Source organism: Eleutherodactylus coqui, chromosome 7, assembly GCF_035609145.1.
Source record: "Eleutherodactylus coqui strain aEleCoq1 chromosome 7, aEleCoq1.hap1, whole genome shotgun sequence".
NCBI lineage: Eukaryota > Metazoa > Chordata > Amphibia > Anura > Eleutherodactylidae > Eleutherodactylus > Eleutherodactylus coqui.
The window spans coordinates 179,440,277-179,463,464 of NC_089843.1; the positions used below are offsets into that span (position 1 = coordinate 179,440,277).

The 23,188-nt window shown below is 45.1% G+C and overlaps 1 protein-coding gene across 4 annotated transcripts in view; it reads left to right on the top strand.

The window, feature by feature from the left end:
- FAM13A (family with sequence similarity 13 member A) overlaps positions 1–23,188 on the top strand; it is a 159,579-nt gene that overhangs the window by 123,911 nt on the left and 12,480 nt on the right. For 2 of the 4 annotated variants that reach the window (XM_066574040.1, XM_066574041.1), the window contains exons 19-22: positions 5,891–5,974; positions 8,510–8,605; positions 18,328–18,405; positions 21,178–21,374. In XM_066574040.1, the coding sequence (XP_066430137.1) occupies positions 5,891–5,974; positions 8,510–8,605; positions 18,328–18,405; positions 21,178–21,374 (455 nt within the window). The remainder of the gene's footprint in view (positions 1–5,890; positions 5,975–8,509; positions 8,606–18,327; positions 18,406–21,177; positions 21,375–23,188) is intronic. The other 2 variants (XM_066574042.1, XM_066574044.1) reach the window with 1 other exon arrangement.

Genomic DNA, 23,188 nt, shown 5'->3' on the forward strand with positions numbered 1-23,188 from the left:
TCTCTGTTATCAGGGACCTTATCCATTTGGATAGGATGACTTTTGAGGCTGCCAAGCCCCTTCGGGTCCCCTTCGGACTAGCGAAGAGGGTGTCGGTCCTACGAAACGTCTTTGTTCTTTTCACATAGATCCTAGCACCCTTACCACGACCAAGGTGGTGCAGCATTTATTATTATATATATATTTTTTTTTTTTTTTGTACTGGATCTGGACGAAAAGAAGGCAAGACAATTTTCTTCATTAGTCTGACAACAGAGATACCACCTTTGGTAGTAACTCGGGTGATGGCCTCAGCACTACTTTGTCCGGGTGGACGGTCCTATCTGGCGCCTGTAGAGACAAAGCCGCCAGCTCCGAGAACCTACGGATTGACGTAATGGCGACGAGGAATACCACCTTCCAGGCCAGTAGTCTCATATGAATCTCCTTCAGCGGCTCAAACGGCTGGCCCGTCATAGTGTCCAACACGAGATTAAGGTCCCAAGTTTGGACCGGGGGTTTAAACAGGGGTGTCGTATGGACGACTCCCTGCAGGAATGTACGTACTGCCATCCTCTTTGCGATTGGTTTTTGGAACAGTACCGTTAATGCCGACACCTGTCCCCTTAACGAGCCTACCCTCAATCCTACCTCGAGGCCTGATTGTAGGGATGCAAGAATTCCGGCCACCGACAATTGTATCGGTTGTACCCGCCCCTCCTCACACAGGTGAAGGAGCGCTTCTCAGACTCTACAATAAATTGCAGATGAGGCTGGTTTTCCGGCCCGTATCATAGTCTGGCTAACCTTCTCCGAATAGTCCTTCCTCCTCCACACCTCGGTCTCAACGGCCAAGCCGTCAAATGTAGAGACTTGGAATTTGGGTGTAGAAAAAAAGGCCCCTGGGATAGCAGGTCTCTTTGCTCTGGAGGATGCCACGGTGTGTCGAGCCGCATTTCTATGATGGTCGCGTACCAGCTTCTTCTTGGCCAGTCTGGTGCTATTAATATTGCTGATCATCCTTCCTGCTTGATGTTCCCTAGGATCCTCGGTATGAGAGGAATGGGTGGAAATACGTATAGGAGCTTGTACTCCTCCCACGAAATGGTCAGCGCCTCCGCTGCCGCTGCTCGTGGATCCCGCGCTCGGGACATAAATGAGTGTCGCTAGTAATTTAGTCGGGACGCCCTGAGGTCCACGTCTGGCGAGCCCTACTTCCGGCATATCGTCCGAAATACTTCTGGGTGCAGCCCCCATTCGCCGGGATCCACTGTTTCTTGTCTTAGGTAATCCGCCACCCAGTTTATTTCTATTCCGGGCAATGTAGACTGCGGACATCGAGCTCAGATGCTTCTCCGCCCACGCTAGTATGCCTGTTACCTTGCTCATTACCGACACGCTCCTTGTTCCTCCTTGTCGGTTGACATAGGCCACCGCTGTGGTGCTGTCCGTTTGAACGCGTACCTTCTTTCTCTTGAGATTGGGCCCGAAGTGTCGGAGAGTCAGGTAGATGGCCCGCAACTCTAGGATGTTAATCTGTAGCCTTGTCTCTTTTTGAGACCACACTCCTTGAACCGACTGGTCCCCTAGTGTTCCGCCCCAACCTGAAAGGCTGGCGTCCGTCGTCACTACTGTCCAGCGACTTGGGCTCAAAGGCCATCCCGCCTGAAGTCTCCCAGGTCCCCGACACCACTTCAGTGACTTTTGGAGTTGAGGGGTCATCTGGATTCGCTGTTCCAGGGTCATCCGGACCCTATTCCAGCGTGCCGATATCAAGTGTTGTAGTTTCCTTGACTGGGACTGGGCAAACGGAACCGCCTCGAATGCTGCCCCATCTGGCCCAGGGTAGCCATTCTGAGGGTTAACGGTTTCCCCTATATTAGGGACCGGACCCCCTGCCGGAGCTTGTCTACCTTTGCTTGAGGTAGTCGGACCCGGTGCTGGCTGGCATCGAATATCATGCCCAATACTCCAAGTGTTGCGTCGGTATTCGGCATGATTTTTCGCGGTTCACTATCCAGCCGAATTCCTCTAGAATCTTCATCGTGACGTGTAAACTTTTGATGTTGCCGTCCCCCAACGGTGCCTTTATTAGTATATCGTCCAGGTATGGAATGGCTGATATACCTTCCGCCTGGAGCGGCGCCATCACTGCTGCTAGTACCTTCGTAAAGACCCTTGGAGAGGTAGACAGGCCGAATGGCAGTGCCGTAAACTGAAAATGCCTTCCCTGTGTTTCGAAACGAAGGAATTTTTGATGTGTTTCCCGAATCGGGATATGGAGATAAGCGTCCTTGATATCTATTGATGACCGCAATTCGCCTGGTTGCATGGAGGTTATCACGGACTTGATTGGCTCCATCCGGAAATGTTTTGTTCTGATGAATTGGTTCAACCTCCTTGAATCCAGTACCGGCCTCACTCTGCCGTCCTTTTTGGGTACAAGAAAAAAGATTCGAATAGAACCCTTGCCTCTCTTGTGCCCCCGGTACCGGTTTCACAACCCCCTGTGCCAGAAGGTTCCGCCCTGCCTGCTGTCGGTTGGCTACTCCTTCCGGGGTGGTAGGCACTCCGGACCTGCAGAATGCATTCCGTGGGAGAGTCGTGACTTCGATTGCGTAACCGGATGTCACAATTTCCTGCACCCACTTGTTGCTCATGCGCCTCCCCTATGTCTCCCGAAATTGGAAGAGCCTGCCCCCCCCCCCGTGGTGACACTGGGTGGGGGCAGCATCTCATGCCGCGCTCTCTGATCCCGCTGTTTTAGATGTTCCGGGTCGGGATCGCCAAGTTTGCCTTGTTTTTGAAAGAGGGGCCCCTCTTGCGTCCGTCGGGGTTCTTGTAGACTAGGACCACTGCCCCGACCCTGGGCGGGATGAAAAACGCCGAAAGGATCTACAACAAATGGTTTCCTTTTTTAGTGGAACCTTCTCCTTTCTTGCCGGCATTTGTGGTAACGACGTGCTCTTGCCGTCTGTAGCGTCCTTTATCATGTCATCCAGTTTAGGTCCAAACAGCCTGTTTCCTTCGAATGGCAATTTCGTTAGGGCCATCTTGGATGCTGTATCTGCTGACCAGCTTTTTCAGCCAGAGAGTTCTCCTTGCCGCAACCGATGCAGCGGACGCCCGGGCGACGAACTTGGCTGCATCTAGTTCTGCTGCGCATACAAATTTGTTTGCCTGTATGACGTTGTCTGTTGGTTTGAGCAACCCATTTGGTGGAGAGCCTGCTACAGTGTCTCTCCGTAGCTGCTTGGCCCAGGCTATGGATGCCTTGCCGACCATGCGGCCGCAAACATCGGCTGTAAGGCGGTGCCTGTGGCTTAAAACACGGTTTTTGCCCACTCATCCAGCTTCCTGTCTTGAGGATTAGCCAGCATTGCTACCTCGGCTGTTGGCAGTGCTGAACTTCTAGACAGTCGCGACACTGGCGGGTCAACTACCGGAGGTACCGCCCAACCCTTTTTCAGGCCCCCTGGGAATGGATATGTACTTTTCCGAGTCTTCCCGGATTGCCTAAATTTCTTATCCGGGTTCTGCCATTCCCTGTTAAGGACCTCCGAAAAATCCGGATGGTCTGGGAAGACCTGTCGCTGTCTACATGACACCGCGGAAGGAGGCGTCTCCACTGTTTCTTCCATTACTTGGAGGGTTTCTCTTATGGATATTACCAGGCCGTATATTAGGCTGGCTAGGCGACACCTGTTCCTCGTCTAGTTCCGAAACTGACGAGCCTGCAGAGTGGTCGTAGTATTCAGACCCACTGCCCTTGCCTGCCGCTTGCGCCGTATCCCGGGGCGCCCATGAGCAAGATGCTCGAGGGGACTCATGGCGAGCCCGGGCTGGTCTCGCAGAATACCGGGACCGTGAAGAATGCCTTGATCTATGATTAGTATGCACGGACTCCCTGGACCCATGATGGCCATGATAGTCCCTAGATAGTCTGGACTTTGAGGGTCTAGACGACCTCCCGGTATGGCGCGATCTATGGGGAGTGTCCACGCTGCTACGGGACCTCCTCCTCTTGCGTGCCCTCCCTCGTGCATATTCCGAGGAGGACGTGTCTGAGCTGGACTCTAACCGGCGAAAAATCGCCGCAGAGAATGTGGCCCAGCCAGAAACGGCAGCAGCCAGGGACCTTGCCCGTTGGGGTTCGGGCCCTGGCTCCACAGGGGCGGCGGGGGGCACCGGGGTCCCTGGAGCTGCACGCACCGCGGCACTTCTAGCGCAGCGGGGGTCGACTTGACCGCAAGCGAACTTAACGCTGCAGATAGTGCAAGCGCCACGCTTCACCCTCCCCTCGGCCGGGCTGGAACCCTCTGATCTAGGGTCAGACATGGCAACAGAAAACAATTCCCAGGTAGCGGGTAAGCTAAGTACCGTTACAGGAATGCCTGCAGGGGGGACGGGGAGGGCAAGGGGAGAACACCGCAAAGTGCTGCCTTGGGCAGGGCTTACCCGGTCTAGCATCTGTTTCTGCGGTTCCCCCGGTCCAGCTGGAGCCTCTGGTCCTGACGCTTGGATGCTGTCGGAAGTCGACGCTGGTGTACCATACGATCTCGCGGCGTTGGTGACCCGGCAGGTGCTGTGGCAGGGACTGCTGCGGAGTTATTCCTGCTGCTGGTGCCCGAGACAGGAGGTGCTGCTGCTGTCCGGGTGCTTTCTCCGTTGCAGAAGGAAACTGCCGAGGAAAAACTGCAGGGCTGCAGGGCTGCACGGCTGGAAGGCTGGAAGGCTGCTGTGTGCTTCAGAGAGCTGCAGGTGCTGGGCTCAGAGGTGTAGCAACTGAAGTGCCCAGGAGCGCGGCCATTTCTCTGTCCATGCGGACTTTTTAACTCATCCCGGTCGGAGGGGGCGTGGCCTGGCCCGGAAGCGTCCCCGCGACCCGGAAGTGACGCTTTCCGGCCGTGACGACGGCGCTCCGCCCCCCGGAGCGCCGTGCCCGGAAGTGGCCTGCCGGCCAGCGCCCCGGCGTCCTGCAACACGCAAGCTTCTATCCCTGGGCGGGAGAGCTGCCGCTGCCGCCGCCTTTGCTGCTGCCATCGCCGCTGCCATCGCCGCTGTCATTGCCGCTGTCATCGCCGCTGCCGCTGCCACCGCCGTTGCCGCCGCCGGCGTCCTGATGCTCCTTAAGGTATGCGCTGTCTGCGCCGGAATACTTGCTGCGCCGTCCATAGTCCCAAGGGGGGTGTCTTCCTGGGAGCCACAGCCTGCCTTGCGTCGACCACTCCAGCAGTGCTGCCCCCTACGCGTCACCGTCAGACAGTGCGCTACTCCAGGGAGGGGGAGCCCTATGGCTGGCGGGTAACCGACTCAGATGCGCATTGCATGGTCGGGCCCCTTTTTCTTCTCTGGGTGAGACGCCGCAGTAGTGGTGGAGACACCCCCTGCCTGCGTCTCCCCCGGGAGGCCAGTAGAGCCAGGGAAAAGCCCCGACTCCCCGGATTCCCGCGAATAGCCACGTCTGCCTCCTAGCAGACACTAAGCTAAAGACTAATTAGCTGAGTGCCTGCAGGGGGGATATAGCCAGGTGGGGAGGAGCTAACACTTTTTTGCTTAGTGTCGCCTCCTAGGGCAGTGGCTATATCCCATGGTCTAGGCTGTGGCCCCCAATGATACGGACGAGAAAAGCATTTATTATATACATGTGCAGAGAATATATACCCTCACACTTGATATACATTGTACATATGTATATCAAGTGTGAGGCTATATATATTGTATGGCTATATGTGCATTTTATTGTTTTTCTTGTAGCATTTTGGGGCAGACATTGTATTTTTTCATGTTTTTCTCCAGTCAGTTGAGAATTGCCTTAACTACATGACAACAATAGCACCCCAGTTGAAGCCAGTCAATTTGCGTGCAATCATGTGCTTTACATATTATAACCATATGTGCCTGTTTGCAGGATATGTCCAGAGATCAGATTGCAGCAGAGAAAGTGTCGCTTCAAAAAGCTTTACTATACTATGAAAGTATTCATGGCAGACCAGTAAGTAGGCTTTTCTTTTTTTTTTTTGAGCCATTAATTTACTGCCGATCATGTGATTAAATGTATTTTACTTGAAATGGTGCAACATTTTTTTTTTTTTACCTCGCAGCAGCGCTGTGCGTGAAAATGATCACTCATGCGTATGACTCCATTAAAAAGAATGGAGTTCATATTCGCGCAAGTTGTGTCTCACAATGCACAAAATGCGAGAGTCACGTTCGTGTGAATGTAGCCTTATTCAGTTGAAATAGGGATGAAGAATAGTTTACATAGTTGGAATGCACATAAAACTCCAGCACCACTTTCTTACTACCCTCGTGATTTGGTTGTCTTCTCCAAGGTTATAACAACATGTATGTATGAAAATCTGTATAATGCAACTATTCTGTGTCGTGGTCATATGCAATTTATTGAAAACTGAAGTTTTAAGCTATACATTAGATCACTGGAATACTTTTATTAGCATATTAATAAACACAGCCAAGATGTCTTATTCTTACACTGCCAAATGCACTTATGAGAGTATCTAACATATAAGAAATATATATACTCTTGCCAAGTCACAGAATTAGGAACATTATCCTTTTCGTGAGAGTACACTTTGGGGCACATTTACAAAAGTTTTTATGCCTGTTTCTGGTCTAAAAAAGTTGCAAATTTTTTGTGGAAGAAGGTATTTGCAAAAAACATTTGCACCTCTTCTGTCTTCGTCTGCCCCACTGCTTTTTTGATAAGTGGGTGGGGCTTATCAAGAAGTCGCATGGCCGCCCTTGACCAACAGATTTATGTGTAGTTTACATCAAAAACTGACGTACATTTCTCTGAAGGCGCATGGAGTTTCTGTGGATGCACTCAATAGATGAAGAGACATGTGCCTCTTCATGTATTAGGTGCACCATGAGCAGGAAAATCAAACCAGACCTTGGAAATGCAGAGCGTAGTAAATTTCCCTGTCTATTTTTTAGCCTGTTTAAGCATTATTTTGTTGCTTCTTTTGATTTCAAGGTTTTGGTTCAAGATTTGCTACAATGTTCTACCAGGTGCCCTTGTGCAGACTCAGAGTTCAGAAGTGCCAAATGCCACCTTAACAGTCCTTCTGATAAAGACCTGCAGGTGGTCTTCCAGAAGCGGAGGCTTGTCAGTCTGTGACCCTTCCTCAATGTGTTTTGCCCAACATTTTTGTGGCAACACTGTTTGGGGTGGAGCTGTTGATTTACAGGGTTTTCCTTCTATGTAGGGCTGCAGAAGTGTTTGTTTTTATATGCAACCCCTTATTCCATTTTTATCACTTTCTGGTGATCTTACCAATGGCCTTAGGTAAAGTACCAAAGCCTAAAGACAATGACTTCTTAAGCAGGCATATAAAAGGAATTCAATCACCTCGCGCTAAAACTTTAATTAAAATGCAGTAGTTCTGTTCCTTCTCCTGTCTTGGCAATGGTAGTATGTGGAAAAGTACTGAGTGCCTTTTTTTATTAAACCCAGTTGAGCCAAAACCTAGGAGGCCAAAGAGTATAAAGTATTGTAAGCCTATTAATTTAGAACCCATCATTTATCAAAGCTTGTGCTTTTATGGAAAATTAAAAGAAGCTGCAGGAGACTTAAAAACCTTTAATAATTTATACACTGCGTGTCACTAGCCATGTATCCTCTGGAAATTTGTGTGGATTGGCCTAAGGTAGAATTTATGACACACAGTGGCAAAACTAGAGGGCTCCAGGGCAGACTTTGGACTTTGCTCTCCTGCAAATTATACCCAAAATAATATGCCCTCTTCACATTTTCCTTTGCAGACAGACTGTGCAACAGGGCAAATTAAAGGGGAGAAAATGCAGTCCATTCTGCAGGCATAATGTTATAGAGCAGGAGGAACTGAGCAGATTGATATATAGTTTTGTGTGGAAAAGTTCAGCAGAACTTTGATTTTATTCATTTATCACTGCTCATTCTAAGCGGAACAGTCGAGTGGGCGGAGCTAGCAGTGATTACTTTACATACAGAGAAGGCTGTCAATCACTGATAGGACCGCCCACTGGACTGTTCAGCTCAGAATGAGTAGAGATATAAATGGATAAAATACAATTTATTGTGAATCTTTCCCCATAAAACTACATATCAATCCCCTCAGCTTCTCCTGCTCTGTAATGCGCTTCCTGCAGTTTGGACAGCATGCTTGACCTGACAGATTCCCTTTTAGGTTCTTGTCACATTTATACACAAAATTTGCTAAAGATCTGAGGGCTAGCAAAAGCCTAGTGGTTTCTCTTTTTTTATGGCCGATCGTGGCTTTGGTAAAGGCCTCAATTGCTCTTACTAACTTTTCAGTCTGTGTGGGAGATTTATGAAACTGTCTAAAAAAACAAAACAAAAAAACCCACTAACTGTGTTGCCCATAGCAACCAATCACAGCACAGCTTTCATTTCACTTTCAACTCTTGAAAAATACAAGCTGTGTTGTGATTGGTTGCAATCAGCAACAAACCGTTTTCCCTTTAGACAGTTTAATAAACCTTCCCCTGTGTTTGTATTCTGCAGGTGACGAAGGGCGAGAGACACGTGATGAAACCCCTATATGATCGATACAGACTGTTTAAGCAGATCCTCTATCGAGCGAACACTATACCCGTCATTGTAAGTCAAGCTTCCTGTTTGCATGTCTTATTTATGGAGCTGCTGACACTAGTCATTTATCGCCTTGTTCAAAGCATTAATTTTGAGCTGCTGTCACTGCCATGGGAAAGTGGACTTCACCGGAATTTACACTCCGCAGAGAAAGAAGGACTGTAGTCACAAACAGTTTATTAGTTGGAGGAATGCGGAATAACTGGATAGTAAATGCAATCACAGCATGGAAACAGTTCCGGGAGTAACATTTAAGACCGTTTACAGAACTTTTTGTGTATACCTTAAAAGAGAACCACCAGAAGAATATAGCGCATGCTCTTAACATTACAAAAATTTTTTCAAATATTTCTTATGAATATATATAATATATTCATTCTGTAGTGAAGTGTAGCCATGTGTTAGTCATCCAAAGAGAAGGGAAATGTAGATATGTGATGCATTTCATTTTTTATAGGGTAATGGAGAAGATCAGAGATTGAAGCTTTCGAGACCGAAGTTGGCTTAAAAGCTTGTATCTTGATCACCCATAGGCCCAAAGCCTTAAGTTGGCCATACACATTAAATGAAAATCATCTGAACATCTTGATGTCAGCGAGATTAGACAATAATCTAAATTCAAAATGCCCACCGTTCTTTTCCTAAAAGTCTAACATGGGGCATCAGAAGAAGGAAGAGTTGGTGGTGTCCCAATTCTTCCTTCTTCTGATACCCCACGGTAGACTTTTAGGAAAAGAATGGTCAGGCATTTTGAAATTCAACATGCCCAGTCCTTTTTGTCCTTCTGTCCAAGTGTGCATGTGTTTGAAGAGGTTAGGAAGAATAGATATCTAATACGTATGACAACCTTCAGTGCTCTGAAGATCTTGTATGGAATCAACTCAATATCTACATCCTATTTTGAATAAATAGTGGCAAATGTGTGTGTGAACATATTGTCCAAACAATCATTCATAACGTTCACATGGTGAAACTGTACTTGACAGAAATTAGAAGTGGACATGTCATCAGAAGCTGTCAGTAGTGCAGCCTCAGGCATTGGGCCTGTTATTTCAGGTGATTGTATAACATTATAGAAAATTTCTAAAATAGTTTTTCATATTTTTAATGTACACTGAAAGATGTGTAATAAGTTTTTTTTTCTCATAGAGAAAATTCAGGCAATTAACACCTAAGCAGAGAGCAGCTACTGACATCCCATCTAGAGTGCCTCTAAAGTGCCATCCTCGCTCAAAAGCCATCTTTTGAGCGATAATCGCTGTGTGTAAAGGCGCGGCCATTGTGCAGTTTTCGTTAACGATCTGCTCATCGTTGTCTTTCAGCTAGCTAAAAGACAATGATAAGTCTGATCAGGACCACACGTTGAGTTCTCAGTGAGATACTGCTGATACTATTATTTCAGCTGATATCCCGCTCGGAGAACACAGCTGGAGTATGCAGAAGACTACGCTCCAGCTGTGTTCTGCATACCCCGCTCGGAGTGCTCCATGAACACAGTAGGAGTATGCAGAAGACAGCGCACCAGCCGTGTTCTGCATACCCCGCTCGGAGTGCTCAGCAAGATACCAGCTGAGAGCTCCAAGAACACAGCAGCTGTATACAGAAGACAGCGCTCCAGCTGTCTTCTGTATACAGCAGGAGCCTTCATTTACACACTAATAAGCTCTTAAGTACCGTATATACCGGCGTATAAGACGACTTTTGAACCCCGAAAAATCTGCTCTGAAGTCGGGGGTCGTCTTATACGCCGGTAATACAAAAAAAAAGTGTAAAAAAAAAAAATCATTACTCACCTCCCCCGGCGTTCTGACGCGCTCCGGCAGGATGTCGCTCGCTCCTCGTGCGCCTTCAGCCAATCACAGCCATTCAATGCTGTCATTGAATGGCTGTAACTGGCTGACGGCGTGTGTATTAGCTTTCTGGAGGCGGGGATTCCAAGCCCCGCATTCAGAAAGCAATGCTGCGCCGGGGACGAGGAGCGAGCGACATCCTGCTGGAGCGCGACAGAACACCGGGGGAGGTGAGTAATGATTTTTTTTTTTACACTATATTACCGGCGTATAAGGTGACAGTTGGGGGGTCGTCTTATACGCCCCGTCGCCTTATACGCCGGTATATACGGTAGCTAATTAGTTGTGTTTTTTTGTTTTGTTTTTTTTCTGTGACATTTACCGGTGTATGGATATTCTTTTATATATATTTTTTTCACTAAATAGTTTTTTCCATTTTCTTTTTTTAGTTTAGTTAGGGGTAAAATGCTTTAAAAAAATAAATAGGATTTTTTTCCCGTTTATAGTTTTATATATATACGCTAAAATAAATAATTTAGATACAATATATAATTTGTATAGTCTCCGATTGCATGGTGCATTTGGTGACTGTTTAGGTTTGTGGTGAAGTTGGTTATTTGCTCTTTTATATACTGTATATATATTTTTATTTTGCTCTGTAAAAATTTTTTTTTTTCTTGTTTTTGCTATTTTTTTTTAACATCTAGATTCCCCATGACATCATATAAGAATTCTAGGGGTCATTCATACTATTTATTTATTTATTTTTTAGGATTTCACACTTTTTCATTGTAACTTGGGCATCCATAGGAGCCCCAGTTAGAGGGGAAAACATTCCCCTGTAGTGACAGCAGACCCAGACCAGCTCTGCCAGTGACTACTAAGACCCTGTATTTCTGCCGTGGCTGGCAGCACCCAGCGGTCACGTGATGGCCTGTTCAAATAGCAAAAGTGGCATTATGTTGTGCTTATTGAGTACTATGTAGCTTTTTAGAGAGAAGGCAAAAGCAGTTAAAAAATGTTTCTCACCTTCTCCTCCAGGTCCTCGGCTGTGACTAGCAGCCAAGGACCTGACCTGCTTCTCCTACATTGCAGGAACAGGAACTTTAATCCCATGCCATGTTTTTAATAACTGATGGGATTAAAGTCCAGGACCAAGTGCCATAAATTTACGGTGCTTTGTCCTTAATGGGTTAACCCTTTCCAGTCCAATGTCGGGCCTGCCCCGACATCATCATTTTCCTCCACAGCTCCGATGTCGGGGCAGGCCCGACACTGCAGTGCAGGAGTGGATCTGCACCCGATCGTCAGGCACATCGGGTGCAGATGCACTCCTTTACTGGTCGTCATCGAGGACCCCCGAGGAGAAGGCAGAAAGGGTTTTTAACCCTTTCTGCCCACTTCTTTATACATTACATAGCGCTCAATTAGCGCTATGCAATGCATAGATTCCGGCCGGCGATCATGTGACCGCCGGTGTTACCTGACCCCCGGCGGTCACATGAACGCCGAGCCGGGAGCCTGCACCGTGCAAGGACCTGCTTACCTGACCAGCGTCTTGTGCATTCTCCTTCTGTCTCCCGACCCGGCGATCATGTGACCGCCAGGTGTCACCTGACCCCAGCGGTCACATGATCGCCGAGCCGGGAGGCAGAAGGAGAATGCACAAGACGCCGGTCAGGTAAGCAGGTCCCTCCCTGCACCCTCCTGAACTCTGTCAGATCAGGAGGGTGCAGGGAAAATGTATTTTTTCTCACCCATTCTCCCAGCTCCAATTTATTTGGAGCTAGGGAGAATGGGTGAGAAAAAATAAATGGATTGGAAAGGGTTAATTGTGAAGTGATGAACTTGCCGGTATAAAACAATCTCTTCTCTGCTGCCTTGCTCTTCAGCTGTTGTGAACCCTCTACTACTCTCCACATCTAGTCATTTAGGCTATAGAAATTTGGGGAAACAATGCCAGACATTGTTTTATTGCCTTAGGCTGTTAGTGCTAGCTTGTGAAGTGTTTTATGAATGTGGGGTAAAGTTCATTCTTTTTCTTGCACGTTATTTTATATTTAATCTAGTACAGTATGAGTCTCTCACTTCTGTCAACCCATAATGTTCTTAACCATGCTGTAAGGAATATCTATTAGTAGGCTTGCAAGATTTGTGATTTTACAAGTTGGCAAAAATACACACCTTGCACCAGGTTTATGCCTTGTGAGATAAGCCTACTATCCTCATTATGTCACCACATGGCTTGTTTTCACGTACACTGATAATATGCACCCAAAACTCTTTGTAGTTTTGCAGTGTTTGTTAGAGGAATCGGGACAAGAGGATTTTGTCCCGGTTCCTTCATAGGCGGCTCCCATTATTAAAAATACATTGATTACTGGATACCTTCGTCTGGAATAGTGAAGTCTACTGTGCTATTCTACACAGTAGGAGAAAATAAAACCGTATACGGAAATATACTGTCCCAATGGAGGCCAAAAAAGACATTCTTTTGGCCTCAGCTGGTCGGTTGGGGAAATGCAAACTATGGATATGTTTGATGTATGTGCTGAGCTCTTCTGGCTCATACAGCAAAAATCCCATCCATACGGGGCGTCAAAGGCGATGTGGTGCGGAATTGACAGCCGCAGCATTTTTCTTTCCATTGCGGCCGCACTCCTCTCTATGGGGATAGAATGCCAGCGGCCAAACCGCACCAAAACCCGTGGCGAACTGCCTCAGGTTTTTAAGCTGCAGCTCTCCCACGGAAATCTCACAGCTTTTCGGTGCAGTTAAGCTGCAAGATTTCCCTCTCGTGAGAATCCAGCCTTACAGTATCCAGTAGGTCTTGCTCACAATATACACTCGTTGAAAAAAATAAAAAAAATCACCTAGGAGGGGTTGGAAGCAAATGAAACTTTTATAGATGTGATTGTAACGCAGATATAAGTAAGTGATTACAATATTGGAGTAAAAAGATAGTTTATTGCTGAAAACTGACCACTTGAAGGGAGGCTGAAGTACCCTGTTGTACCGCCTCTAGCTTGGATACAAGATATGATACGGATGGGCATGGAGGCTCTAGTACCCTGTTGTACTGCCTCTAGCTTGGATACAAGATATGATACAGATGAGCATGGAGGCTCTAGTACCCTGTTGTACTGCCTCTAGCTTGGATACAAGCTGTTATACGGGCTGGCATGAAGGCTCTATTACATTGTTGTACCCCTCTAGGTTGGATACAAGATGTGACACAGGTGCGCATGGAGGCTCTAGTACCCTGTTGTACCGCTTCTAGCTTGGATACCAGGTGTGATACAGTTGGAGATGGAGGCTCTATTACCCTGCTGTACCACCTCTAGCTTGGACATAAAATGCGATACAAGCAGGCATGGAGGCATACAGTTTCCGTATGGCATCCTGCAGCATTCTTGATCATGCAAGCTCATAGGCTGCCGAAGTTGCCATCAAAGATGATCCCATCCGTTTTTTATTGACAACAAAACTGGCGACCAGGTAGGCCACAGAAGCGTGACAATGTTCTAGAGACATCCTGCTGGGAGGTCCTGCAATGAGAAACAACACGTGGCTGCAGGATATCCTGAACATATCGCTGAACTCTGATTGTCTCTCATTCCACTACTACAGGTGACCTATGCTGTGGTCCCCCAGACCATCACACCAGCAGTGAAAGAAGTATGCCATACTTCAAAGACAGGATTGAGGTGCTCACCCCTAGGTCTCCAGACACGGACATAGTCGGTGTCCAAACTAAACCTGGATTCGTCATTAAAGACAACCCGGTTCCATTTGGTAGCAGTCCATTTTAGTTGTTCATGACATCGCTGAGGTGATGGAGGGTAGGTGTCAAAGACAGTAGATGTAATGGGAGCCATGAGACAATATGTCCTTCAGCAAAGTACCTGGAAATTGTTCTGGCAGACACAAAGGCCGATAACGATGGTGCCACATCTCTCTAAACAGCGGACAACCAATCAATTGGAGCTGCTCGTGTTTGTCGGACAATCAGATACTCTTTTCCACTGGTGGTCTGCCAAGGGCATCCTGAGCCCGGTCACCTTGGATGCGTACCCTCACGCGTCCACTAGTCCCTGCATCTAACAGTCTGATCAGAACGGCCCAGATGGCAAGCAATTCATCAATACGACCATCTAGCTTTTCACATTCCAATAATGTGCCTCTATCAAAGTCTGTTAACTAGACAAAATCACTTTGATTGTATCATAGAGGAGTCTAGTGGTGAACAAGCTCTAGAAAAGTGGAAAAGGAGGTTCACTACACACAAGTAGCCTCTGATGGAACCAATTTTAGGGCCTCAGGTAGCTAGGCCACTCCTCTAATCACGCCAAGAGTGTAGTAAAATGTTGACTCAGTCATTTTGTGGAATCCTTGCCCAGCTACATTGTCTTGTGAGACCATGTGTAGCCAGATTGGTATATCCAGTCATAAAACAACTATGTTCGAGAACCCTTGTAGCCTGCAATTCACACAGTGTAGTTTTTTTTTTTAAACAACTTTTTAGTTCTAAAAGAATGAATATAAACTAAATACTAGATGTCTTTCCTTTTTATGCTTTTCCATCCTTTAAAAGGCCACTCCAGTGATGTTTAAAATGCATTCATTATGCAGCTATCCCCCTAGTATAGTGAGCTAGTGTTACTTTGGTGAGTCATTTCTTTCTATCTGAAACACCCTTCTTCGTTTTCCTCAGATGGTCATGTGATCTCCATTATGACTAGCTGAGATTTTCTTAGGGTTATGTGTGCTCAAAGTGAGTTGCTCAGTTTGTGATGCTGTTACAAGCACAGACACTCTAATTACAGAGTGATCACTTAGCTGCTGTCACACAGGTATAATAGAGAGATCATAGCTCATTAGAGATGAGCGAGCATACTCGTCCGAGCTTGATGCTCGTTTGAGTATTAGGGTGCTCGAGATGCTCGTTACTCGAGACAAGCACCACGCGGTGCGCGTCTCGATTAAACGAGCACTGACCATTGAATTCAATGGAGCCGGCAATACAGCCGGCTCCATTGAAAGCAATGGGCTGCCGGCGAGCGCGGGATGAATTTTCGGGAAGGGCTTAAAAATATAAGCCCTTCCCTGAAATTCATCCAGAAATGTGTGTAAAAAAAAAAATAAATAAATAAATAAATATATAGTAGTATTCAGCAGCCGGGGATTTAAAATCACCGCCTGCTGAATGAGCTGCCTCTGATTGGTCACAGCCTCACCAATCAGAGGCAGCTCTCACTCACCCATTCATGAATGGATGAGCGAGTGCTGCCTCTGATTGGCTGAGCGCAGGGACCAATCAGGGGCAGCTCTCAGCTGAATGACATTTTTTTTTTACTTTTTACACATTTCTGAATGAATTTCAGGGAAGGGCTTATATTTTTAAGCCCTTCCCGAAAATTCATCCCGCGCTCGCCGGCAGCCCATTGCTTTCAATGGAGCCGGCTGTATTGCCAGCTCTATTGAATTCAATGGGCTAACATCGTTCTTCTCTGCCACAGCTGTTACAGCTGTGGCAGAGGAGAACGATCATTATGCTGACAGTGCGGGAGGGGGGGGGGGGGGGGGTCTCACTCTTGCCACTATCGTGGCTTAAGAGTGAGACCTCGGAGCCCGAAATGCAGCCCTGCATGTTGCTCTTCGCCTGCCCTTTCCATTTCTGTGTCTTTTTACATGACTTTGGTGATTTGCTAAGATTTTCACAAATGAAAACCTTAGCGGAGCACCAGTCATATACACAAATGCTCGAGTCGCCCATTGACTTCAATGGGGTTCGTTACTCGAAACGAACTCTCGAGCATCACTGAAAGTTCGACTCGCGTAACGAGCACTCGAGCATTTTGGTGCTCGCTCGTCTCTACAGCTCATCCTCCTCACTGTATACCTATGGTCTGTATCTTATTTAGGTGATTATAGAAGGTAATGATAATTCTTTAGCTAGCGCTGTGCTGATGCATCATGGGATAGATGTGAGACAAAATAAAAAATCTCATCCTCAAGGTTGGTGCTGGATAAGCATCAGACAAGGGGCTGCACTGCATAGAAGTAACTGCAATACAAAGAGAAGACCTCCAGAGTGTGAAGGCAATTCGGTAGAGGGTAAGGAAAGGGAAAAAAATGTGTTTTCGCCAGAGGTGCCATTTTAAGTTGTGCCCCTTTAAAGCTTGGCCAAGAAAAACACTGCAACAAACTGCACTGTGTGAAACTGGCCTTGTATCTTATTAGTGATTTAGCTCCTAGATGTGGGAATTATAGCTGAGCACCAATGCTTGGTCTAAAGTCAACCTGACAATAATTGGGATTTTTTTGTTATTGCACAGTAAAGCATAATTGTCTGGGGTTGTAATAATAGAGAATGTGATTGCACCAGGGTCCTTTCCAAATGACCACTGCTGTAAATTAAACCTCATAGTTGAGAAGCCCTATTATAGAATTTTTAACGTCTCTGATGATTGTCCTAGATGGACCTCAGTATATATGTCAATAAACCCTGTAAATACTTGTCCTATGGGGGCACTGTTTCCTCCAATGTTCACTGTAATCTAAACTAACAGCTGGATAGTTTAGGGTCTACATTTACTGTGGAGACTGCTTTCTCATATTCGTATAATTTCTTTTATCTCTTGAATGTCATATTTGCATAAAGTATATATTTACCTGTTTGTTTATGCCCATTTGTTAACTAGTGGCAGAACATAGTTTACGGTATACTTCGCATGTAGGCTAACTAAAGTATGAGGCTGACCAAACTAAAATAGGTTGTATATTGGGTAGAGGTTGAGGGTTTAGTTACAGTGATGATGTGTGTTTGCTGTAAGATAAGATAATCGTAGCTCTTGTATAGTGTTAAGCTGGCCATATTCTGTAAATAGTTGTTGGTTGAACATCCCTTTGGCCAATAGCTATCACTTCTAACTCCCCCATGTACATGCATGATCACCTCAGCTGAGAGTGCCTATCTTCTGAATTGAAAGAGAGATACCTGGCTGTGGCTTATCTGTCCGATAGGAAAAAAAAGAATTGGGAATGTTAACCCTTTCCAATCCAATTTCCCTGCCCCTGGTTCACTCCCAAGCTCTGATTAATTTTGGGTGGGAAAGTACGCTGTGGATTCCTTAGAATTACTCAACAGAAACACACAAAAATGAACGGTCATGATGATCTTATTAGCAATTAACAATTTCCAATCCAATGTCTACTCTCACCCAGCATTAAGATTTCCCTTCATAGCTTCGATGTCAGATGAGTTCAGACACGTTTCTTAACAGTATGTTGGACAGCGCAATCCTGCATACTGTAACATATATATGCAGATCAGCCTCTGACATAGGAGCGCTGTCCTGCCTCGTGTTAGAAACAAGTTTATGACCTCGTCCAACGTCGGAGCTATGCAGGGAAATCTTAATGTTGGATGAGGGCCAACGCTGGATTAGAAAGGGTTAAAATCTGACTGCCCAAACCTTTTCTCCACATCATCTGCCGTCAGTAGGAGAGTTGGGGGGACCCTGTAGGCCAGAATGTGGCCAGCTTATCACATCAGAAGCAGAGATTGAGAGGAGGACATACCTAATTATTTCATATTGTTATAGTTTTTGAATTAAATAATTAGACATTTGTTAAACTGGGCGACTAGGAATGTATAGATAAATTTGAAGGGGAGTGGAAACTTCTTTTAAAAAATGAATATTGTCAATTATCTTAGGTATGATTTTATTTTATGGCACACATTGGGATCATCTTTCACATTCGGTCATTCTGAATTTCGTACTTTTTAGCCATGTACTCCTTATATGTCAAACTAAATAAAAGTCAACTACCTAATACCAATGAAGAGAAACGTAGTAAACACAATAGCTGTTGCGCATGGGATGTGTTCAGAGAGAGGGCATCGCAGTATAACTTACTTGTTAACACTCATCACAGGGATCCCCCTCGAGCAAGCGGAGAAGCCCTTTGCTGCAGCCAATAATCGAGGGTGAAACAGCATCCTTCTTCAAGGAGGTAAAGAGAAAACTTCAGCTGCTAATGACAGTGACTGCTAAATTTGCATTGAAACCCAACAAAGCAAATCAACCACCTTTTATACTGATTGTGTTTCTGTAACTAGTGCTTTGATTCCTTGCAGTGCTTCTCAAAATTCAGTAGCTGCTTTAGCCATGCTTTCATACGTTGCTCATGACTCTTGATTGCGTCGGCTTTTGTGTTTTCAAAGTTCTAGATGATTTTCTCAGCTTGTTTTTTTATTTTCCTGTGACTTTTTGCTTTCTACTTTCCTTGTTGGTCTTGTATTGATGTTTGCTAAAAAAAATATGATTTGCTCACTACATCAAATATCATATGGCTTTAGAGGAGAGAAGAATGAACGTATTTACTATCTTAAATATCTACAGTATGTCCACGTCAGGAAGGAATTTTTTCCCCTAAATTGGGAAAATTGGCTTCTGCCTCATTGGTTTGGTTTTTTTTTGCCTTCCTCTGGATCAACACTGGGGGGAAATAGGTTAAACTTGATGGACAATGTCACTTTTTGGCCTAACCTATGATGTTACAATATATGCTTTGGTGAGGAGGAAAACCTTTCCGGTTTTCAAATCTCTGCTGCAGATTCCTCAAAGTTATTTAGAGTTTTCTGATGATATTTTAGTCGTCTGGCCAATTTAGGGAAGTCCTCTGTCAATTACCCAAAAAAATACAGAAAATAAGAACATCTCTTGAGGACATTTTATTCCCAATCTTTGATATTAAGAATGTTGTGTGCGCACTCTATACTGTGCTTAGTGATGATTGTAGGATGCTGTCCTATATGGCACATGACACATACAAGAATATGCTACCCCATCATAAAAGACAACTTTCATTTAAAAGGTTATTGTATATTAAATAGCTCTTTGTTTCATAAGCCACATATCTAACATTCATTTCATAGCTGACACAACAAACTAAAGTATAGGCCATATACTAGAATCCAAGACCAGTATAATAAAGGGAACCAATCTAATTTTAATTTCATTAAATGTTCTATCCAGTGGCTAAAATATCTGGTAGTTTAATCTTTTTGTAGACTTGCCGTGCATTTACTTAGGATCATTCAGTTGACAGATTTTGAAAGTTCCCTGGCTCTAATGATTCAACTACTATTAGGCTAGGGTCACACAGGGCGTATTTGTTGCGGTTTTTCCGTTGCGGTTTTGACGCAGAAGAACTGCTTCTGCGGCAAAACCGCATCAAAGGTTATTTTGGGCTTGCGGATTTTCGTGCTTTTTTACTTTTGATATGTATTTGGTGCGGTTTTGGCTGCGTCCATAGAGGTCTATGGACAAAAAAGCGCTGCGGAAAGGACCAAAGAATGAACATGCTGCATCTTTTAAAACCGCGACGCAGTTGCATTTCCGCACTGCGGCTGTGCGGAAAAAATCCGTCCTGTGAGAACAGCTTTTTGGCAAATCTCATTTGTGCTGCATTGCACTGCAAACGCAGCGGTTTTGCCGCAGTGCGGATATGCATCGGCAATCCGCGGCAAATCCGCCCTGTGTGACCCCAGCCTTACTGAGTTTTGGCTGGTCACGCCTAATTTAAGAAAACTTTTTTTTTTTTTTTTAAACTTTGAACAGAGCCTTATGCTTCTTATGTCACATAGAACATGAGGCTGTCCATACTACTTATGGAACTTTTTTCTTCTTTTTACATCCTTGATTGTTACTCCAGCTCTTCTATTACTTGCTAGAGATCCTCGTGCAATAGCTAAATATTATTTGTACTGTACTTCTCCAGGTTTCTAAATCAGTATTTGGGACCATTGCACAGTAGAGGCCCATAGCATTGTAACACCCCTGTACCTGCACACTTGCATCTGTGTAATCCACAGTATAAACGCAATAATCCAGATTCTGCCTACACTGTATTCCTGCTCCTTGATGAATGACCACTTCTGAGTACAGGAATTCATCCATGAAAAAATGCCTTCATGTAACAGAAAACCGTTCCCATCCTTCTTAAGTAATTCCACTTATAGCAAGCTGCTGAGCATAATTTAAGGTTACATACCATGGGTGATGAGAAATGCAATATTTACTGTAGATCAATAGAATTTTGCAAGTCTCCTCAGACAGTTGAACAAAAATAACTCAAGTGGATTTATTTCTTATGGAGAAACAAAATATTCTGCAGCAACGTACAGACTGGCCCTAGAGTGCAGATATGGGTGATGATTTCTTAGGAAGCCAATGGACCTATCTATATGAAAAAGAAGAGAACTTGGAGTAAATCCACACAAACGCATGCAGATGGTGTCTTTGGTCATATTAAGATTAAAGACCCAAGGCTTTAAACCACATGGCCTCTTATGTTTCTAGGCCTTTTTTATGGTAGTACCAATTTACTTGTCCTTTTGGCAGAGCGTTCATTCCTTGCAATAGCAGGGGCTTGACATTCTAGTTTTTGGCCAGCTCTGGCGAGATTAATAGATAGAGAAGAGTGAATCTCTTGTGTTGTTTGACTATTTGCAAATCTATTTTCATTTTGTCATTGGGATTCAGTGGCTGAAATTGTAAAAATTTGTTGGTGCGGGGATGAGAAAAAAAAAAGTAGCAGGGCAAGTTAGCATGTAAGGAATCATTTTTTTTGTGTTTTTACTAACTTTGTGCTGATGTTTTGTTGACATATACTAATCTAATTTACCTTTTGTATCCTGTTGCACTCCTTCAAGACCTTACTCTACTCCCATCTTAGTCTTTCTGTGAAATGAAATAACGTGACCCGCTGTTGTGTGTGCAGGAGGAAGAGGAAGGTTCAGAAGATGATGCCAACGTAAACACTGACTTCACCGTAACCATGAAGCCAGGTTTTACTGTACGAAGCTTTTTGGACCAACTTGAAGATGAAGCTGATGGATTTGTTTCTCCAGTGGATGATAAGACCACATCAAAGAGTACTCAAGACCTTGGGCTTGGCAACCTGCATTCTGCTTCTGTGTATGTTGGCTTTTGAAAATTGTTAAAAAGAAGACTATTCTTTGAAATGACACACAAGATATTGTATTTTTCTGAAAGGGGTTGTCCACTCACAAGAAAAAAGTTTAAATGTTTTGTATGGGAAAGATTAAAGGGGTTCTGACATCAAAAAAGAAAATTGTACTCACCTTGCCTGGCCTGGCCCGATCGCCAGGCATGTCCCCTCCAGCCGGCATCTTCTTCTGTGCCTTTAAAGCAGAGCAGGAGCGGTCAAAATATCGTCCGTCAGGCACTTCCGAGGTGAACGGACGGGTCGCTCACAGCAAGCACGTCACAAGCAGTGCTTGCTGTGGGTGGCCCGTCCGTCCTGCTGAACCCGAGTGCTGCGCATGCGCAGTGGAGACGCAGCCCATCCTGACTCCTGTCAGAGGGCACCTCTCCACTGCACATGCACGCGATCCTGGAGCGGCTCGGCTTGTGCAGACAGAAGAGGAGGAACAGCGCCTGCCGGGAGATGACCCCCCGATGTCAACAACAACAGAAGAAAAGGTAAGTATGAGGTTTTTATGTTTTAGCAGCCATTAAACCCTGGGTACCCTGCGTCCATTAGGCACACCAGGGAACAATGGCTGCTAAAGCATAAAAACATTATTTGTGTCAGAACCCCTTTAAAGTAACTCACCTATAGGAGTCTGTATCAGAATTTGGCTACAAGGCCCGCTCCGTCCCCTGGTTACATGACATCAACAACTCACTGCTTCTTGTAATGGGATTACATTGCATCTGCTGATCACATTTTACTCTCTTGCTAGTCTGATCTCCTAGAAGGAACATAGTTTCCCTTGTAATTGTAATTGTAATTGGCATTGCACACCAGTTGCCAATATTAGGCATGACAACATATGGTGTTCCACATTGACAGAAAAAGTAAAAGAGGGTACGTGCTTCTGCATCAAATGAGCTTACCACTAGTGGTCTCGCTGTTAGTTTAATTTTCCAGACTTCGGACTGGCTGAAAACCTCTCCACAATGTCCGCTGCATTGAACTCAACAGCACTGTGCAAAATCAGTGTGTTTGGTTCTGTAGCAAAGTTTAACAGAACACTGATAACTTGTTGCAGAAAGTTATCTTAAGAAAAGCTATCAAAAAGGCAAGAAAAAGTTCTACGCCAGTTTCATAAGGTAAGTTAAATTTTGCTACATATGTAGAAGGGGGTTGTGGAATGGACCAAATTTTAAAGCAGACTCTTAATAGTTGCATGTGAAGGCAGCACTCCAGACAGCAGAGTAATGTAGTCAACAGACCTTTATTTCAGCTCATAGCATGAGCCCAGTAGCGACGTTTTGACCACAAGCTTGACAAAGACCCTTGTGGTTGAAACGTCGCTGCTGGGCTCATGCTATGAGCTGAAGTAAAGGTCTGTTGACTACATTAGTCTGCTGTCTGGAGTGCTGCCTTCACATGTAACTATTGGGATTATGTTTGGAATTTGGGATTCAGTTCTTTGAGGCGTGCACCCACTTTATATATTCCCGATATTCCTACCGACTATATCGGGCTTGGTGAGTGCTGCTGACCATATCTGTTGACTATCGAATTAAAGCAGAGTCTTATTGGTGAGTTACTTCAAATCATGTAATTACACAATTTTTTGGTGAGAGGACATCCCCTTGAACTCCTTAAAGCAGGTTGTTCAACTTATAACTGTTTTGCTGCAGGAAGCAGATGGTGCTGTACATAGCACTGTGGGCAGGTTGATATATATATATATATATATATATATATATATATATATATATATATATATATATATATATATATATATATATATATA